The sequence below is a fragment of the Microtus oregoni genome, unplaced genomic scaffold, assembly GCF_018167655.1.
Source record: "Microtus oregoni isolate MIOR12 unplaced genomic scaffold, Mior012 000006F_ref0000085, whole genome shotgun sequence".
In the NCBI taxonomy this organism is placed as follows: Eukaryota; Metazoa; Chordata; class Mammalia; order Rodentia; family Cricetidae; genus Microtus; species Microtus oregoni.
The window spans coordinates 6,724,530-6,746,663 of NW_024543065.1; the positions used below are offsets into that span (position 1 = coordinate 6,724,530).

At 39.9% G+C, this 22,134-nt stretch overlaps 1 protein-coding gene across 1 annotated transcript in view; it reads right to left on the reverse strand.

Moving 5' to 3' along the window:
* Positions 1-19,610: 19,610 nt before the first annotated feature.
* Enpp3 (ectonucleotide pyrophosphatase/phosphodiesterase 3) overlaps positions 19,611-22,134 on the reverse strand; it is a 74,307-nt gene continuing 71,783 nt past the window's right edge. Inside the window, exons 24-25 of the mRNA XM_041653899.1 lie at positions 21,460-21,616; positions 19,611-19,865 (exon numbers count right to left, since the gene is read on the reverse strand). Coding sequence (XP_041509833.1) covers positions 19,695-19,865; positions 21,460-21,616 — 328 coding nt within the window. The 3' untranslated portion in view covers positions 19,611-19,694. The remainder of the gene's footprint in view (positions 19,866-21,459; positions 21,617-22,134) is intronic.

The window sequence follows — 22,134 nt, forward strand, 5'->3', positions numbered from 1 at the left end:
TCGGGTAAGATTAAATAGGGTCAGGGAGAATAAGGGTATTCTAATAAATAAATAAATAAATACAAGGAAAGAAAGAAAAAAGAAAAAAAACATGATCATGGGTTAGGTAAGGTCAGGTTCCAGGAAACAGGGCAACTCTACTCTCTCAGCAAATAGGAATAAATAATGAGTTTCAGTTTCTTATCCTGAGTTAGCAGTCTGGTCAGTGGTCCATTTGTATTCTCTGGCATCCCCTGCTGCCCCCTGAACTTATATTGTTTGGTTGGCAAAAGATCCCAGGGACTCCTGTAAATCTGAATGAGTAACCCCTGTGTTCCCCAGAAATTTTAGAGGTTGGTCCACTATGGTGAAAATTACTATAGGCTCCTGGGAGCCTATTTGAAAAGAGCCTCAGCGGTAAAGACTAATAAAAATAAATATGAAATTGTCCAGTTGCTAGAGGCCATCTGGCTACCAACTGAACAGGACACCAAAAAGACAAAAGCCCCCATACTTGTTGGGTGGTGGTGGTGCATGCTTTTAATACCAGCACTTAAGAGGCAGAGACAGGTAGGTCTCTGAGTTTGAGGCCATCCTGGTCTACAGAGCTAGTGACAGGACTCATTCTTTATTGTTATTCCTGAATGTCCCTACCATTTACTGGGATGAAATCGCTTGAACAAGTTCCAGGCAACAATATTGCTCTCAAGAGACTCTTCTAGGTTGTAATTGGGAGGCTCGACTAAGGTTTTTAAGAATAACCTGCCCAATAAGAGGAATATCCGCTCCTCTAACATCCAACCCATTCCCTGGAAGGTGATAGAAAACGTTGCTGATCCAGGCAATTCCTACAGTTTAGGTAGAAGACAATCCTCCTGGCTTGGTGAAACATGTACTACCCATTATGGTGCAACTAATATCAGGGACAATGCTCATTGAATCAAGCAGTACTCCATCAGTTCAGAAGCCAGGGACGGGACTAAGATTCACATCAGGCACCTTCTTGAAGCAGACATACTTATTTCTTGCCAGTCACTCTGGAGTACCTCCTTGCTGGTGTCCAAAAGCCTGGAACTTAGGACTGTAGACCAGTACAAGACTTGAGAGAAGTGAACAAGAGGGTAGAATCCATTTACTCAATTGCTTCAAATCCCTACACTTTACTTAGTTTATTACCACCAGAGCACAAAGTATTGAACTTAAAAAATGCATTCCTCTCCAACCCTCTGTCAAATTAAGTCATCTTTTCATTTAAATGAATTGACCCCGAACTTGGGACATCAGGACAACTAACCTGGACCAAACTGCCTCAAGGGGTCCAAAACTCTTCCTTCATCTTCAATGAAACACTCAACCAGGGTTCAAGTCTCTTCTGTATCAAATATCCTGAGGTAACCTTGATGGGAGAGAGTCTTCTGTTTTGTGTTAATTTCACTGGTTAAATAAAGAGACTGCCTTGGCCCTTTGATAGGACAGAAACTTAGGTAGGCAGAGAAGACTGAACAGAATGCTGGGAGAAAGAAGCCGAGTCAGTCAGTCACCATGATTCTCCCACTCCAGACAGACGCAGGTTAAGATCTTTCCTGGTACGCCAGTTCGTGGTGCTACACAGAATATTCGAAATGGGTTAGATCAATATGTAAGAGCTAGCCAATAAGAGGTTAGAACTAATGGGCCAGGCAGTGTTTAAAAGAATACAGTTTCCGTGTAATTATTTCGGATGTAAAGCTAGCCGGTGTTTCAGCCTCTTATTGGCTAATTCTCACATCTTGATTTAACCCATATTTAGTAATCTGTGGTGGCTTACTGGGAAGATTTTAACCTGTGTCCATCTCGGAGAGGAGAGCTATGACGTCTGTATGACTTTGCTTTCTTTCTCCCACAGTTCTGTTCTATCTTCTCTGCCTACCTATGTTCTGACCTATCAGGCCAAGCAGTTTTTTTTTATTAACCAATGAAAGTAACACATAGACAGATGACCCTCCTACATCAAGAAGTTGGGAGGACCATATGGGACTCCCTGGCAGGTGTGGGTAGGGGAAAAGATAGGGGAAGATAGGGAAAGGGGTGGTGGAGGAAGAAGAAGACAGGCAGAGGTAAGGAAAAACTAGATGGTGGGGTATAGATAGGAGCAGACAGTGGGCAGAGTGAGGCCTTAGTGGGGACTGAGGTGGCAAAGGTGGAGGTTGCAGTGAGGAGGGGAAAAGAGGGTAAAGGTAGTTATATGGAGGGAGAAGGGATTCTTTCTCCTGTGAGACCTGAAGAATGGTCTTCAGAAGAAGCTCATTGGTCTCTGTTACAGGCTCTGTAAAGGTCCATCTGTTGACTATGAGTACTTGGCCACCTTGTCTGTTATGATCATATACACCTTCACCGAGGGGTTTGGATTGGAACTTTCTTCAGCCATAGGCAAGATTCATTCAATCTATTCTGGGTTGCTGGGCTTACCCAGGGCAACATTCACCATTGGCTAGGCTATCTGCAAAGAAGACCCTGGGAGGGCCAGTCAACCCTGAATATGGGCGATTCAGAGTCACAGAATGTTTGGTGGTGACTCTTGGTGATAGAATAATCATAATCCTTATCTATAGGGGAGTAAAATTAATCAAAAAATTTTAGAACACAGGTTAGAGGGTTGTTAGGCTTGCTAGTCTTATTACTCATACTGTCTGCCAGTTCAGTTGCCCCAAGTCCAAAATAAACCAATTAACACAGAAAATACAAAGAGGACAGTAAAAACAAAGCCAAAGACAAGACGAGACATACAAAGGCAAGACAAATGGGACATAAAATCAACCAAGAACTTCAGGTGGGTGGTGTCGCATCTCATTTTTGCCCTGAATGGGAGAATATTGGGGTCCCATAGAACCCCCTCCGTGTCCCAGATAGGGAGCCCAAAAAAAAAGAACCAGACTATGACTCAGAAAGAGGCCTCCCTAGATGCTTGCTGCTTTTCTCAGCATGAAAGTTCACCCCATAGTCCAGGAACTGAAGGCAGCCTCAGAGCCATGGAATGTCTCAAGGCACATACCTCCCAAGGAAGCTCTCCCCACCCCACTCCCCAGAGTTCTGGAAAGGTCTGGACTTAGAATTTGAGTGAGTAATCTGAATATCGCTGGGGGGGACTCTCTAGAAAATAATCTCAAGGACAAAAATAAGACCACTATCACAAATCTGATCCAATTTTGAAACAAGTTTGAACTTCTTAATTGGGTCAAGAGCTGGCCAGTGACTGCCTCCTAATTCAGGTTAAGGAGAGCAGCCCCAAACCCATCTTCTGGGCCCCTTTCAAAGAGTAAAGTCATGAGTTATACAGAAGAGAGAAAAATGGGGCAATAAGGAAATACAAAAAAAATCTTTTAAAAACATCTGTGGTCACCATGTGATTAGGAGGGGTCAGGGAAGGTCAAGGAGGGTAAGGGTATTCTTAAAAACAAATCAAAGTCATGGGTTAGGAAAGGTAAGGTTCCAAAAAGCAGAGAGGAACTCAGCTCTCATGTGTGGGAACCGGGCAGGACAGAAAGCTCAATCAACAGAATGGTGCCCAACGTGTGGACAACTGCACCCACAGAAAACCTGAGAGAGCTTGGGAAGTAATTCTAGTCACAAAATAACAGTGTTAAGCATGGCTTCTTGGTAGCATTTTCTTATGTGGGCTCTATTTGCTAGAGACAATTGCATCTCACTTAGGAGAGGCTTCCTGACTCGGCTTTAGCTGCAAAAACTTTGAAGACTTTTTAAGAGGCTCTACCACAAAACACTTAAATGTTGTTTATGAATAACCTACAGCACACTTCTTGGTGGCAGCATGGACCTTGAAACTCCATAGAGTTGTGGCAATAAACATGACTCCAGCCAGTACCTCTGCCACGAGGCTAGACTCTCAAAAACCTAAGGAATGGGCTGAATCCAGCTGTTAAAACCACGGCTTTAAGCCTAGCGATATTGCTTAGCAAATCAAAGACTCATGTCATCAGAAAAAGAGAGATATACAGATTCAGATAAAATAAACCTCTAAATGGTTTACAGTGCATTTAAAAATATATGTAGGCTTGGGAGAGAAAAGAAAAAGGGTAAAGTCCTTAAAACAAAAGAGAGTAATTGGGTGTGGTGGCACACACCTTTAATCTCAGCACTTGGGAGGCAGAGGCAGGCAGGCCTCTGTGAGTTAAAAGACAGTGTGATCTACAGAGTGAGTTCCAGGAGAGCCAAAGATACACAGAGAAACCCTGTCTCTAAAATCCAAAATTAAAAATAAAAATAAAAATAAAAGAAATAGAGCTTAAAATAAAGCCATGTAAAGATGAAAAATACACAGAGAATCTGGATACTGTATGTTATTGCATTGTCTTTAAATTGTTTGATGTCAGAGGAAGGAGCAATGACTGCTAAAAGATATTTGATTATAAATGCTGCTGGATTATCCAACATACATATTTTATAAATGCCTTAACTTCAAAATTTAAGTCAAAAGATGTATTACTTTGGAGAAGAGGTTTTGTTTTTGTTTCTACAGGAAATGAGAGGCTGTGGACTTATTCTGGGCTAAGAAAAATCAGGTTTGACCAAGGAAGACTCCATGAAGAATTTCCAATGGGAGCAGATGGTCCAGGTGATCAAACATTTCAGAGAACCTCTGTTGGAGTCTCCTCTAAGTTCTGCATCCACAACAGTTTCAAGACTGCTGGCTGAAATGATCAAGCCTCACATAATATTCCTCTCAGGATTTGACCATAATTCAATATTTTCTTTAGGTTCGCATAAGATTATCAGCACCCCCAATTATCAGGAAATAGCATGGAAAACTACACCAACATTCCCCTAAAATGGATTATGGATGTTTGCCTTTGCTTAGAATATTGGGTACAAATTGTTATGGATAATGGTCAGGAGAAAAGCTAACCAAAGGAGATTTGATTCAGAGTTCTTGTTTAAAAGAAAAGGGGGGAGTGCTGTGAAACAATGACCTGTACACTGTCAATTGTATTTTAATAAAACACTGATTGGCCAGTAGCCAAGCAGGAAGTCTAGGAAGGGCCAGGAGAACAGGAGGATCCTGGGAAGAGGACAGATTCAGTGTGCAGTTGTCACCCAAACACAGAGGAAGCCAGGAAACAGAGCAAGCAAGATGTGACTGCCTCGCCAAAAAAGGTACCAAGCCTTGGCTAACATAGACAAGAATTATGGGCTAATAAAAATTGTAAGAGTTAAGCTGGGCAGTGGTGGCACACACCTTTAGTCCCAGCACTGGGGAGGCTGAGGCAGGTGGATCTCTGTGAGTTCGAGACCAGCCTGGACTATAAGAGCTAGTTCCAGGACAGGCTCCAAAGCTACAGAGAAACCCTGTCTCGAAAAAAAAAAAGAGAGAGTTAATAAGAAGCCTGAGATACTAAGTCAATCAGTTTATACTTAATGTAGACCTCTGTGCGATTTCTGTGGGACTTAATGACTGCAGGAACCAGGCAGGACAGAAATCTCAGTCAACACTCATGGTAAATAGAAACTTACTTTTAAAAATACAGCATAAGAGCTCCTGCCTTCAAAATGGAGTTAGACAGGCTCCTCAAAGACCTTCATTTTTTTCTTAACTTTAGTCAGCTTCTTATCCCATGAGCAATAGAACGTATTCTTAAATTTCACCATAACCCAAGCTATCTGGCTTTTTGTCTTTCTACAGCTGATAAGAGAAAGTAAACCATTGGTATGTTATTCATTTATACGCCCACTCCCATAAGTGGCATAAGTGAGCCTGTACAGGCTTCTTCTACTCTGCTTATGAAAACAGCCTTGGGTTCTCTCAGCTTAAAAACACACACGTGTACATGCACGCGCGCGCACACACACACACACTCCGACCTCCCCCACACACCTGTGCACCTACGTACATAACTACCACCTACAATTCTACATTCCTCTGGACTCCAGATGACACAATATTGCCACTCCTTTTTAATTCTTTAAGCTAATCACGTGACTGTGTTTTTAGGATCTGAATGTTGAATCCTCCCAAATTCAGTTGTTAAAATCCTAATTTCCGAGGTGATATTCACAGGTGGGGCCGTTAACATGATTAGGTCAGGAGGTGGAGGCCTCACACATGTGCGGTTAGTCCTTTTTGTAGACCACTCGTACGTAGCTTCTCACACTGTGTCTCATGTGCCTGAAGAGTGAGAAGGCTGTTTAAGAGGGTGTGGCCCTCACAGGTATCAGAAGTCCGGGAGCTCTTTGATCATGGACTTTCCAGTCCCCAGGAATCTCTTCTGTGTCTGTTCCCAGTCTGTTGTATTTTGTCCAAAAGGTATATTCTTCATGCTTACCCCAGAGCCTCCTATACTAACTCAGCTCTAATAAGTTTTATCACTAACCTCTTCATCAAGGTATATATAAATATCACAGGGACTTTCATATGCCACCTCTTGACCCCTTTTCTTTCTCTCTCCACCAGAACTGATGTTAATATCACACATGACTTATACCTTCTATTAGTTATATATGTATTAATATTATTTTATCTTCCATACTCTTAAACATTTCTTTAAATAACATCATTGTTAAAACTTTCAACATTACTTCCAAGATTTAATTTTATGAGACAGGTAAGTTCATATGGCCCCACTGAAGTAAGATGTCCCTACAGGTTCATGAACATGTTCATGTCACATTTTGTTAATACAAGTGCCTTAATTCTCTCTATTCTATTTAATCTCTGTCTCTGTCTCTATTCATTTCTAGGCCTTCAACTTTCCTGCCTGAACCATCACAGAAGTCTCTCAAAACTCACTGTGTGGATCAGGCAGGCCTTGATCTAACTCACAAAGATCTGCCTGCCTCTGCCTCCTAAACGCTGGGATTAAAGATATGTGCCACCATGCCTGGCCTACAAATGCATCTTTGGTATTATCATCGAGCAAACAAAACAGCTTCCCCTTCTCAGTATGTTAGAAGTTTCCCCACTGACACAAGGTCAAATTTAAGTTCTTTGAGATGGCATACAAAGTCCTCTGGACCTGGTTAGTCTTCCTTTGCAGCCTTCCACAATTTGCTAGATTCTAGCTGCACAACTGCTCTTGGTCCTGGAGAGCTTGGAGCTCATTCTGCCTTGGACCTTGCTGTTCTCATCAAATCTGACCACTCTCCTGAATGCATGAATGGCTGGGCATTTATCTCTTCATTTTTCAGGATTAACTGACTGTCTTCCTCTGGTAGACCTACCCTATGTATTCTCTCTATAGGACCCCAGAATCTTCACCTTGTCCCTGTTTCTGTTCTTCATATCACTTGTGTAATTTCCATGCACTTTGCTTATTTGCATACCAGTTTATTATCTAACTTCCCACTAAAATGTATATTGTATGAGAGCAAGGCCTGTTTATCTACTTACTGCCTTAACAGTTCCTATTAGAGTTGGTTGTTTTAAAATATTAGAACAAAAGAAAAGAAATGAACAAATACTGGAGCAATTGAATACGCAGCACAATGAGCAGTTGAACCAGTAGGCATGAGTTAGCACTTTTGCTTCCACACCTTCTTAACTCGGCTACCACCACAAAACCACACAGACCGGGCAGTGTCAGCAGCAGAAATTTATTAAGCCCCAAATTCTGATGGTTTAAAGTCCTACTTCAAAGTGCCAGGATAATCACTTTCTGATGAGGGCTCTTTGTTCTCAATGCCAGGAATTTATGGATTCGTATAAAGCTATTGAATGCTATGCCAAAGGCTCGACTCTCAGAATTTCGTCCAATCCTAGCTACCTATGAAGAGACTATCGACAAATACCATCACCTGAGGGTTGGGGCTTTAATATAAATTGGAAAATTACAATTCAGTTATCTCTATTCCCTCTGTGGGCTCAAGAGTGGTCATTTGCGTAAGTGGTTTCTGATAAAGTACTCACTTCTTCCTTTGGTCCTTGTACATTCTGTGTGCTTATAATCTCTCGCAGCAATCTTCTTACATGACTGTATCGACAGTCAATACCCTGAAGTCCCTGAGGACTGTGATATTACTTTGTGGTGTTACATCTGGTACCATGTCTGGCAGACAGAAAGGATTCGATAACTATACATTCATTAAATAAAACAAAAATCCTTGAATGAGCTCCAGCACCTAAGAAGACACTAAAATATGACCTGGGCAGCTAATATTCATATTGTAAAGCATATAAGAGGAGATTCATTCTTGAACTGTCCCATAAAAAAATCTGTTTATAGCTCACTACCATACATTAAGTTACCATATGACTTCTAAGACAATTGATATTGGTTATTTAGAGCTATGATATTAAATCATCATGGACTGAATTACCTGTATAGTAGAATTTTATTTCCTCAGAGTTCTAGGAGGCACTTTGAGATAAGCTGTTGATAGCATTGGTGTTTCCTGAGGCTATAAAACAAGCAACTTTCAGATCTGTCTCCTCAGATTATACATGGCCATCTAATGCTTTGTTGTCTATCATTTCCCACCCCCATAACCATCTATGTCCAACTTCTCCCTAGAAGACGGTAGTTGTCCTGACCTGGGACCATCATAATACCTCATGGTCACTCCTTATGCCTGCAAAGACCTTATATCTCAATACAGTCACAGACTGGCGTCGTGTGAATTAAGACTTTACCATAGGAAATCAGATGGAGATAGTATTCAACCCATAGCACACTGCTTCTTGTGAAAACGAGACAAGTGAAGGACAACAGATATAAGGAGTCGCACAAAAGCGAGGGGAGACGAAACATGCAAAAACCAGAAGTCAAGGACAGAGCATACTTGCAGGAGTGAAATAAAAAAAAAAAATGCAGGAGTGAAATTTAAAAAAAAAATGCACAGGGGAGGGAAAGAACAACAAAGTAGAAGAAGGAGACTAAACAAAGGGCAGAACAAACTCATGTTAATGAACAGGGGCTTTGGTAAATGCTTGGGTATATTTAGAACAGCCAATTTAAAGGAGCAGGAAAGGCTATAATACATTTTATAGAGCAGTCCTTCAATTGTGGCCACATGGTTTTCAAGATTGCTTCTTAGAAGTGAAGCCTCTAGGCACATGATAAACTTTAGCTACTTAAGAAGACTCAGCTTCCACTGGTTCTGACGACTTGTATTGCAGCTTGAGCCACTTCCCATCCCAGCAGAAAATGAGGATAATACACTGGGAAGTACAAAAAATGAATAAAATAGCAGGAATTCTTCTCCATTCAATTTCTGTACTTCTCTCTTTCTCCTCTTTGCCTCCTATCTTCCAGGGTATCTACACTTGACTCTCCAGGGAGAGTGAATCACCCTGTTTAAGGACACCAGGGGAAGGGGATGGAGGTTGCTTAGTGGGAGAGTAAGAGGAAAGACTTCAAAGGTGACTCACACTTCACAGACTGTGGCCAGTAATGATTTACTTGGCAAAAACTCTCATCAGACTTCCTGAATATGCTGGATGCCTGCTAAGATTTAGCTTAAGTCAATCCATTTTAAAATGATGCAGCACATAGCTTGTTGAAGCTGTGAGATTTACATCCCGCAGTGCTACAGTGCTCTTGGGTGTTCTAGTGACAAAGCAGGAAGATTGTTGCTCTTGCTGTTGGCAGTTACCTGCTGTGCTTTTGTGATAATCTAAGTGCATGTTTCTTTTATAATAACAATTAAAACAAACAATGCTAGTTCTAGATTTTAAGATGATATTTTAAGGGCATCTCGGTTGTTTCCAGGTTCTGGCTATTACAAACAATGCTGCTATGAACATAGTTGAGCATATACTTTTGTTGTAGCCAGACCTGGAAACAACCAAGATGCCCTTCAATGGAAGAATGGATGAAGAAAGTATGGAATATATACATATTAGAGTACTACTCAGCAGTAAAAAACAATGACTTCTTGAATTTTGCATACAAATGGACAGTAATAGAAAACACTATCCTGAGTGAGGTAAGTCAGACCCAAAAAGAGGAACATGGGATGTACTCACTCATATTTGGTTTCTAACCATAAATAAAGGACATTGAGCCTATAATTCATGATCCTAGAGAAGCTAAATAAGAAAGTGAACCCAAAGAAAAACATATAGGCATCCTCCTGAATATTAATCTCCATCAGGCGATGAAAGGAGACAGAGACAGAGACCCACATTGGAGCACCGGACTGAAATCTCAAGGTCCAAAGCAGGAGCAGATGGAAAGAGAGCATGAGCAAGGGACTCAGGACCGCAAGGGGTGCACCCACACACTGAGACAATGGGGATGTTCTGTCAGGAACTCACCAAGGCCAGCTGGCCCGGGTCTGAAAAATCATGGGATAAAACCGGACTCGCTGAACATAGCAGACAATGAGGACTACTGAGAACTCAAGAACAATGGCAATGGGTTTTTGATCCTACTGCATGTACTGGTTTTGTGGGAGCCTAGGCAGTTTGGATGCTCACCTTACTAGACCTGGATGAAGGTGGGTGGTCCTTGGACTTCCCACAGGGCAGGGAACCCTGATTGCTCTTTGGGTTGACCAGGAAGGGGGACTTGATTGGGGAGGGGGAGGGAAATGGGAGGCGGTGGTGGGGAGGAGGCAGAAATCTTTAATAAAAAAAAAAGATGATATTTTAAATTCAATCTAGGTGTCTAAATTCACACCTTTTAACTTAATTAATTCTGATTTTTAATTCTGTCCTTTTAATTCTGATTTTCCCCTGTTAGTTGCATTATCCAACACCCTTATTTGTAATGTGTATTATTTCTTCAAAAAAATTAACCATGTTTGAATTTCTGTTAATGACATGCATTTTTTTTTAAAAAAAAAAAGGCATGTGTGAGAAAGAATAAATAGGAAAGTAATCACCTCTCCTTAGTTTTACTCCTAAAAATACAGAGATAAAGTATGACTGGCAGATAGCCAGATAATTACAAGGTCATTTTTTAATTAATAAGAATTGAAATGCTATCTTAACATCTAAGAAACTCAGATGTGCTTGAATTTCCTTGGTTGTGTCTCTTCTCACCATGTGCCCATCCTAAAGTCAAACTCAGCATCTGGTTACATCTTTAGAACAACTCTGCCATTCTATGCAAAATTCTGTACCTAACACCAAAAACTCCTAGAGTCCTAAAAGAGATGAGGAGAGGCAGACAAATCACATTACCCAGGGGAATTTAAGAAAAGTTAAGCTTCCTGGTCACCCCTCAACCCCCTGTCTCTCTTCTGCCCATCAACAAAGAAAGTCTTTCCTGCCATGAAAAAATTAGATCTATCACATTGACTAACTCAAGTCCAACTCAAATAACTTGAGCTCCTCGGCTACCAGAAAGAAAGCCAAACAGAGCCAATAGTATCCTTGACAAATAAGTCCCATCAAAACTGCACCCGACACAGGCAGCAACAACTGATTAATGACTGTTGTTTTTGTCAGTCAAGTCTGACCCTGGAGTCTATGCAAAAATGAATAGGAAAGGCAACAAGATGAAGTAAAAAAATGATTGCTATAAAAATACATGTGTTTATGAAGGTGAGTGCATGTGTGTTTTTTGTGTATATGTATATAGTATGTATATGTATGTGATGTGTATGTGTCTGTTTGTCTGTGTGTGTGGTGTAATGGTGGTGGTGGTGAAATTCTTAAGAGAAAATTATTTTCATCAGCTGGATACAGATGTTCATATGCCCATAAACACATGTGGAGACAAGCCTAGGAGAAACAGGACAAGCACCCTTTCAACATGACCGTAGGCTACCCTGGCCCTGAACTTTGGAGCTGTCAATTCTGGAGCTCCAGGTGATGAGACCAGGGCCTCTGGGTGGGAATATTCTGCTGTACAGCTTCTCAACATGCAAGAGTTTTGTAAAGAAGGGAGATTTTAGATGCTTCTGCCATGAAGGATGGTGACAGTGTTTTCTGGAATGTATATATATATATATATATATATATATATATATATATATATGATATTTGATATGTATATGCACATCCAAATATGCCACAGAACTTAAAGATACACAATACAGTATAGTATTTTTAAAAGTACATTGCAATCCTGTTTCTTAGAACTTTAAAAAACAGTTATTTTTAAAGAAAACCTAAAAAAAAAAGACCCCTATACTGCTGTAAACTCATTTAGCTGGTCCAGCTGAATTTTGGCTCAAAAGACAGAGACAGCATCCTCTCATCTTTGACCACTCCAGGCCTCAGCAGCATCTAAAGCTATGCAGAGCAGGAGGGTGAAAAGCTTTACCTTGATGGCTCTCATGAATCCAAATTCGAGCTTTTTTTCCCAGGTATTTACACCATCACTCAGCAACCGTTTAGTAATGGCCCAGTTGCTGTTTCCAGGCATGGGGGCTGAGGCTTGTAAAGTCAGGGTGGCAGAGGAGGAAAACCCAGCCTGCAAAGTTTCCATCCAATATGTCTGAACTGCAGACGGAGAGTGAGTCACTCTGACTCTGCTTGGTTATTGAAGTTATATGGAAACTTTCTTTCTCACCTTGGCGCTGCCACCGGCCCTGACAACTGCTTCCAGTCTTCGGGTACTCTGTGCTGCCTCCCCTAGCTGGTCCTTGAAACACAAGACAGCTATATTCTTCTACCTTTGCCCTTGCTATTTTGAAGTTTCAAGGTATATGGTTACAGATGACCAACTCTGTTGTCCTTATTTTAAAATAAAGACCTGCTTTAGATCTTGATACTTAATCTCATTATTAGCCATTGCTTCTCAAAACCAGTTCAGCTATGTGGTGTGAGTTGCCTGCTTGGCTGCTCCATTCTTGATAAATACAGCCACCCTGCCATGGGCCCTAAATAACCCTTTCCTGTTCCTCCCCCAAGTATAGCATCTCATCCTCACAGACTTCTCTGTGACCCTCTGGCAGCTATCATCCATTCTGACCTGGGGTATGGGAGCAAGAACTGACGAAAATTGTTTCTTAAGAATATATGCATTTTAAAAAGGCCATAAAGAATTAAAATTAATGTAGCAAACCTTCAATTGAAACAGTTAAGAGCCCAGAGGAAAAAGCTTTCAGGACCGTGGAATTAAGCTGCTCATTTAGACATCCCCATACTCAGAGGGGCTGCACACTGAGCCATGGTCCCCTGTTTTCTAAGCATCACTTTGGTCAACTGTATTGTCTCTCACGGCTGTGTAAAAGAACTAGACTGTGCAAATGTTCAACACTAAAGCCTTGAGTGTGCATATAACAACCAAGGGCATCTGAACAAGGGCCATGGAAGTTAACAGCACTGTGTCATTTCTTGGGCATCATATTTTACTGTAGGAACATAAGATGTGAACATTGGGAAAGCTAAGCAAAGGACCACCTGGGCTCTTCGAAATACGTTTTTTTGACTACTTGTCAGCCTACAACAATTTTAATAATACATTTTGAAAGTTCTAGAAGACATTTAACAATCTTCCCAGAAGTGTACATCACACTAAAGAAATAATACTAAAATTTAATTTGTGCCATTTCCAGTATATTTTTATGTCCCTAAGTACTATGCCTGTCATACATAAATAAATGTTTTCATATATGTATTCTGATACGGTTATCTCTCCCCCAACACCTCCCGGATTCTCCCTACCTTCCCACTTTGGCTGATTAGATTCCCTAGGGGCCAGAATGCAAAAGATTTAATAAACACTAAAAAAAGCAATAAATGCAATGAAATCTTGAATAGGCTAGACATGGCCAGAAGAACTGAATGAGGAAGGAGACTCCAGATAGGAAGGGGCAGTAAGGAAGACAGTGTAGAGTCTTTGGATGGATTTCTTTACATCTAATGAAGATTTGAGTCTACATTGTTGCTCTTGAGTTATGGCAATTCACTTTAAAAGCTGAGAAAGACTGAAGACAAATCCCAAAGGGGCAGCTGATAAAATTCTTGCCAAACAAACTTGTTTTCTGAGCAGTGACCCAGATCACCTGAAGCATTTACCTGAATTGACTGCTGCATCCAGTTTGTCTGCACCACTGTGCCCAGTCCAGTGTAAATTTTTTATTTTGTTTTTAATATGTTCAAGTAACAGGATTAGTTGTACCATGATATTTTCTATCTCCGAATGTGGTAGATTAAATTGTCCTTAAAATTTAAGGATATACCAGTGAATAGGGATTGTCATTGACACTGGCCAAAGTTAAAACTCAAGGCAACCACAAACAGGATGGAGGATACTTTTAATGGGACTGACTCATCCTGCAGGAAATAAGGGAGTCAAACTTCCCTATCAGAGGCAACAAGAAACAGGCATGGTCCACAGATCTGCGGACACTGTGCCTAACTCAAGAAGAATTTCCTGGTTACTTCTGGGAGCTTCATATGCCATCAAGAGTACATACCTTGTGGTACCCAGTCTGTATCTAGTAACTTATTCCCTGTGAAGCAGGCACTGAGCAACCACCTTTTGTGGAAAAGAAAAACCTCAGTTGTAAACTATAAAGAGTCTGCATGGTTCACACCAGCCAGGAGACAAAATTTAACCCCATCCTACTGTCTACAATGTAAGGATGAAATCTTAGCCTCTATGGGTTAAATCAAGTTAAGACCCTTTCACAGGGGTCATCTAAGACCAACAAAAACACAGAGATTTATATTACGATTCATAACCGTAGCAAAACTATTGTTATTAAATAGCAATGAAAATAATTTTATGGTTGGGGAGGGTCACCACAACATGAGGAACTATGTTATAGGGCTTCAGCATTAGGAAGGTTGGGAACCACTGCTCTAGACAACGCTGTCTTTCAGTACTCAGGTGAAGATGCTGTAGAGATAAGTCTTTAGGAATAGAGCAGGTGCCATGCTAAAGAGACTGAACAGGATTCTTTGCAATAGTCAATAGGCGAACTTCCTTAACTTTAAGAAAAATAAAGTAATTGCTCTATAGTCCTTCCTTGCCTCTACAAATTATTGTTATTTACAGTTCAGCAATGCACTAACTGGCCTCCCCAGACTTCTAAACCTACGAACCTTAACTTGCACATTAAGAAATAAAACAAAAATGCCAGGATAAAGGAGGTCCTTTAACTCCACATCCCGTGGGCATACTTTTCTAGCTGTTGTTCCAGCTACATTCATCCTGTGGGTTTGGGATGAGTCTAAATTGCCCCGATTCTCTGTCATTGAAGGGCTGAGGTTTGCTGCTGTCTGGATGTTTACCCAAATCCTAGTCCCCTGATTAAGGGAGTGATTGTGGTCCACCAGGGACACAGTGCAAAAAGGAAGTCATTTCCTCCAAGAGCCTTATTTGTGTTTTTGACAACTGTTTCAGTTTATAACCCATTTCCATTCCCATACCCTGCCCTCCAAAAGTAAACAGACAACAAGTCATGGCAATGTGGGGGTGTGGATGGGAGAGGAGGAAGGACGATTTCCCCGGAGCAAGAGGCATTTTTAGCGAACCAAAATTTAATTTGGAAAGAAACTTAAGTGCCCAAACCAGATGGAGTTGACATGCAGATCAACCCAGTTCCTAAGCATAAACAGAGCCTCCAGAAACTCCACTTGCTGGTACAAAATGGTCAGGCACAAATGGGTACTCTTGTGTTGGATTCCTGCAACATTAGCGGCTGATGGTGAACTTCATCCTGTGAGCAGGCACACCTCTTTAGCCTGCATGTCCTTGTCTGTCTACTCAACCAACACAGCAGGGAAGGTGGTCTCTACTACACCAGAAAATGACAGTTTGTTCTGATTCTTTGTGGAAGAAGAGACTCTCTTTTTCTTGAACTAGGACGCTGGAAACCCTTCCTGGAAGATTTTTGGTTTTGTTTTTTGTTTTTGATATTTGTTTTAGGATACAATTGCACTAAGAAAATACATTTTCAAAACTTGAACTAAGCTTAGAAAATAAACCAACTTTCTAAGAGTTTCTCTTTCTTCTAGCTCTATTCCCAAAACATTAGCTGGCCTCTTTGTGCTAGGAAATGCCCTCTCTACAATGACAATTCATTGTCATTCTTGATCCAGTAAAGGAGGAGTTCACAGAAACAGCCCTCTTTCATATGCCCATTAATCAAACTACATATGATCCAAAATACCAACCACACACGGTCTGCCCACTCCATTGCAGGTGTCTCAGCTGCATTAAATGCCCACCTGTATAACAAGACTCCCAACCATCTTTAACTTCAGTTCCAAGAGACCTGATGCCTTCTTCTGACCACCACAGCTGCCAGGCATGCACCTGGTGCTCTGATGCATGCACATCCAGGCAAAAATCTATCCAAATAAAAAATAAGACTTTCGAAATTTGTTTGATACATATTTTACTGGCAACAGAAAAATAGGGAAAGTTACATTGCCTGAGATGGCAGAATTCTGTTAAATAAAAGTAAAATATCAGATTATAAAGACCGATGGATAATCACCATGGATACTCAAATTATTCTTTCTCACCACTCCCATGCCATTGACCATGAACTCCACCACACAGCTCCTCAGTACCAGACTGCAAAGCACATATCATTTACTGAAATGTCACACAGCAGTTGCCTTGCTTGCTTCAGTAATTTCTATTTTCTGATAGAATGGGCTTCCTTTTATTTTTCCATGTCTTAAATGAGCATATATTAATTAAACAACATTCTTCATTATGAAATTTTGTGCCTGTTTCCAATGTATTTCAAGCATATTTGCTCCGTTACCTTTTCTCATTCCCACCCCTCTGACTGCTCTCTTCCTCATCCCAACCATGTCTTTTTTACTTTCATGTCTTTCTTTCCTTCTTTTTTAAGAAAGCGACTCCTAAATATTGAAAACACATCTTCCTAAAATATAGAAATTATCTGGGAAGAAAACATTTACATCTGAGCCATAGTAACATGAAAAGACTTTTTCCCAATCTCAAAAGAGAGTCATGCCAAGGGTCATGGATCAATAGGCTTTAAACATTGTAAACATTGATTGTGAAGATTGCATACAAGTTGAATATTTATACATGTAAATGTATAATGAATGCGTTATTTAATACATAATGTACTTGTATATATTATTCTGGTAGTCTTACAGTAAATAGATACTACTTTTAAAATGAAAATTTCCATGTTGGGTTGGGTTGGAAACCATGCTTCACTGAACTCAGAACTAAGAAAAGTCCTGCTAGTAAGATCTGTACCAATATTCTCTACGTTTCTTAAAGATGTAGACCTACATATTAACCATTTTACAGAACTCACAAAGAAGATATACTTCCCAAAGCATAAAGCTTCATATTTGCAATGTTATCCATTGCTGTCTCTTAGTAACTATGTGGGAACAACCTAACGTAATATGTATAGGATATCAATAGTTTCTACACATAATGGCATATATTATAAATACTGTGTATACAGATCTCTGTTTACAGGTCTGTAAGCACCAGCCAAACCAAATGAGCAGTGTGGTCTCAGTAACAACCACATAAATCAACACCATGGAAATATAAAGTACTGAGGGCAAATGCTACCCGTGTAATGTCATTGCCCAAAGTAGAGAGCAGGAGACTAATCATGAGGAAATGTCACACAAATCCTCATGAATAGGAGGCAAGGGTTCTTCAAAATCATTAATGCTGCCGGGCGGTGGTGGCGCATGCCTTTAATCCCAGCACTCGGGAGGCAGAGGCAGGCGGATCTCTGTGAGTTCGAGACCAGCCTGGTCTACAAGAGCTAGTTCCAGGAGAGGCTCCAAAACCACAGAGAAACCCTGTCTCGAAAAACAAACAAAAAAAAATCATTAATGCTGTTCATTAAAATCCGAGACATGAATGCACATCCTTTTATTTTTTCCCTCGAGACAGGTAACCTCAAACAGAAGAGAATGCATAAGGCAGTTAATGAATCTGCTTCAGATCCTGGACCAGAAAAGAAAATATTATACAGACTATTATTCAAATGTGAAATTTCTTAGGTCAGTAAAGTATAAAGTTTTTGTCAGTACAGTATTGACATTAAATTTCCTGGTTGATTGTGTTAGTGCTCTTGATCTTAGGAAATATACACTGAAGTATTGAGAATAAAAGGGTCATATGACTGCAATGCACTTTTACAAAGCTCTTTTAAAATATTATGTAGCATATAATATGTATACATATATGTAACATATACACACATCTATAGTGTAAATGTTCACAATTGGCAAAAGTCAAAGGAGGGTTATACAAGCGTTCTATATGCTATTTTTGCAACTTTCCATGTATTTGTTAGTCTCTCTAACTAATAGTTTTATTGAAGCTAACTTTAGTGTTTCTAATTTTAGACTTAAAAGGTAAAATCTTATTTTAGAATAAAGACAGAATACTGAAATGTTGTGTGAGGTTTTCTGTCCTGCCCAGTTCCTACAATTGTTAAGTCTTAAAGAAATCACACAGAGGTTTACATTAGTTACAAACTCATTGGCCCATTAGCTCAGGCTTCTTATTAACTCTTATAACTTATATAGTCCATTATTAACCCATTATTCTTACCTGTGTTAGCCATGTGGCTCAGTACCTTATTCAGTGAGGCAGTCACATCTTGCTTCTTCTGTGATTGGGTCAGGATTGCAAAGGGAATAGGCTTTCCTCTTCCCAGAATTCTGTTCTCCTTGACCCGCCTCTACTTCCTGTCTGGTTGTCCCACCTGTACTTCCTGCCTGGCTACTGGCCAATCAGCGTTTATTTAAAATATAATTGACAGAATATAGACATTTGTCCCACACCACTGAAAATTATAGTTGGACTAGCAATTCCCGTTAAGTCCACGGTCCTCTAAGTCACAGTACTCATTCTTCCAGAACAGTGCTTCTCATACATTTCTCTTTTCTGGTTTCCTCATCTTCTTTTCTCTTTCTGGCAGCATTGGAGACTGAACCCAGAGCCTTGCACAGCTAGGAAAGTATGCTCCCATAGTGGAGCTACAGCCCAGCTTTACATATTTCTCAGGTTTTTGCTCTGTTCACTCATGAGACAATCTCGCTATGTAACCTTGGCCAGCCTGGAACTCAGAATACAGACCAGGATAGCCACAAAGTCACAGTGATTCTCTTCATCCCAAGGGCAAATTAAAAGTATTTATCACCATACTGGCCTACATATTTCTTTATTATGAAAAATGAGGTACAGAAGGGAGATACAACTTTACATAATCGCTAGAAGAAACAGAAACTGGCCTTTTTACTTCTAGGTCAAGCACTCAACCAGTGTGCCATTACCAGAGACTCTTGTAGGCAAACTGGGTTTCCAGGGTTCAGGGTTGCAATCATCCAGCACTCGTCTACAAATAGAGAGGGAACTAAAGCCCAGAATTTGCCATCTATATTGAAGCCCTGTTGGAACAGAAGAACATGGAAGGGATTCTATGCACAAAATACCATAACGCTGCTGGACATATGGAGGAGTTTCCAGCTTGAGTCTTGTCTCTCTGTAATTTATAGAAGGGCTGGGAAGATGGCTTAGTGTTAAGAGCACTCACTGCTCTTGAAAAGGACTCAGGATCCTTTTCCCAGCAACCACACCACCACCTGTAACTTCAGCTCTAGGAGATCCAACGCCCTCTTCTGGCCTCCTTGGGTATCAGTACACACGCATGTGCACAGGTCAGGGGTGTGCTGGGGATAAATAAAATTATTTCCAAAAAGATTTTTCTAACAGCTGTTTATAGAAATCAAAAGGATAGATTATAATGAAAATATGCAGTAACACTTTGAGGATTAAGAAAAAATAGAGAATTTTATTTTATGATGTTTTTGGCAGAAAATTTCTTCATTTTCTCCAATTGCTTTATAAATTCATTCAAATAATAGTTTCAAATACAGGTAAATATGTCTTCAGTTGCAAAATTTCAGAGACAGGCTGTGCTTTTTCCTGATAAAAGTCAAGGCCAGTAAGAAGTTCCACATCACGGACCCGAGCAACGTGTGCATTAAACCTCTCTTCCACCCAAAGGTCTTCTGTTTTGTCTTCCTGAAAAATGAAACACAGAACTGTTTCATTAGCATAAAGGTATTTTATTAATCTATTTTATTTGTATTACCATGGCTCTTCATTGATATGACTAAATTTTGTTTAACCAAAATTACTACAAGAATTATTAGCCACCATAAACTCAGACCCATGGTGTACTTGTTGCAGTCACGAGTGTGTGTGCATACATGTTCATGTGTGTGTGTTGCACACATGCATGTGGAGAACAGACGTTGATACTGTGATTCTTCATCAGCTGTTCTCCCCGTTATTTTTCAGGTCACACATTGAACCTGGAACTCACTGATTTGGTTATTCTGGCCGGCCAGCAAGCTCCAGGGACTTCTTGCCTCCACCTTCCCAGAGCAGCACACTCTCTAGTATTTTATACAAGTAGTGAGGATCTGAACTCAGGTCCCCAAGCTTGGCTGGAAATACTTTATCAGCTAATTGAGCTCTTTCCCTAGCCCCTAGATACAAATATCCTTAAAGAAATATATTTTAGGTACTGCTGTTTTGTTCCTAGGTTCAGAGCTAACACTGCTAACTTACATGAGTCTTTATTACTCTGACCTGTTTTTAACTGTTACTACATATCAGTATATGGTACATAGCATCAGTTTGTGTTTTCAAACTAACATCAAGGGCACCACCATACGTGCCATCTTCGAGTAATTTTTCAATCTCGTCAAAATTCACAATCCTTCTACAATGATGAATCCAGTTTTAAAAGACAATGATGAATCCAGTTTTAAAAGAATCATTTGTTTTTGCCTAAATGTCTGCTATTTCTCCATCATAATTTAATGCAGCTTTTCAAAACTACCAGACTGATAGGAATGGGTTTTTTCAGTTTACAAATAATATTATGATGAATAACTTGAAATGTTCTCCTTACATTTAAGAAGATGTCTTGAGGGTATATAAATGAAATTGTTAGATTATTGAACATATAATTATAACTCTACAAAATATTAAGCATAACATTCCTTAAAATGTTTATGCCAATTATACTCTTGTAGGCAATGGAAGATGATCCCCACGTCACCTTATCTTTATCCAGTGGTGAACATGAAATAGCAGCTAACTTGTTCAAGTATTTTTAACCTACCACATTAGTATCTCATAATTATCATTATAAACATATCATCCATATTGCTATATCACAAATTCTAATTCCCTCTCCTTCCCACCCCGTGTGTGTGTGTGTGTGTGTGTGTGTGTGTGTGTGTGTGTTTAATACTTCATGCTTCAAGGTGCTGTAATTTTTATTTCTATATTCATTCATGGAAACATTAAATTAATGTAAACCTTAGTATAAAATGTTAATGCTTGTGGAGTAAAAATCTAGTTCTATTACACACACACAGACACACACGGCACACAAAGACCTTCAGCTATGAACACTTGTTTACATGTCAGATTCAGGCTTGATAATAATTCTATAGATCGCACATCTATAGAGTTTGGACAAGCCAAACTCTAGACACAAAGCACTAAACCATGTGTTAGATAGAACTGCTTTTATGGCAGCCCAGATGAGATAGACGTGAGTATAATTTCCTGGGCCCCCGGTTCTCCCAGGCACACTCACAGGACAGCTCTCCACGTTGGTGGGTCGGTGTGGAATGATGAAAGGCAGGACGTCCAGTGACCCAGAGCAGTTGTCGGGTGTGTAGGCTTTGTTTTTACAACTTGTCAGCACCACGAAGTAGTGTGTTGGGATAGGAACGTCAGTGTCGGCTACATACCTGAAAACATCATTGAAATGAATTGACATCACTATAAATGGCTAGATAGATAGATGATAGATAGATAGATAGATAGATAGATAGATAATAGATAGATAGATAGATAGATAGATAGATAGATAGATAGATAATAGATAGATAGATAGATAGATAGATAGATGATTGATAGATGATAGATAGATAGATAGATAGATAGATAGATAGATAGATAGATAGATGATAGATGATAGATAGATAGATGATAGATAGGTAGATAGATAGATAGATAGATAGATAGATAGATAGATAGATAGATAATTGATAGATAAATAGATAGATGATAGATAGATAGATAGATAGATAGATAGATAGATAGATAGATGATAGATAGTAGAAGATAGATAGATAGATAGATAGATAGATAGATAGATAGATAGATAGATAGATAGTAGAAGATAGATAGAGAGATAGATAGATAGATAATTGATAGATAAATAGATAGATGATAGATAGATAGATAGATAGATAGATAGCGTTAA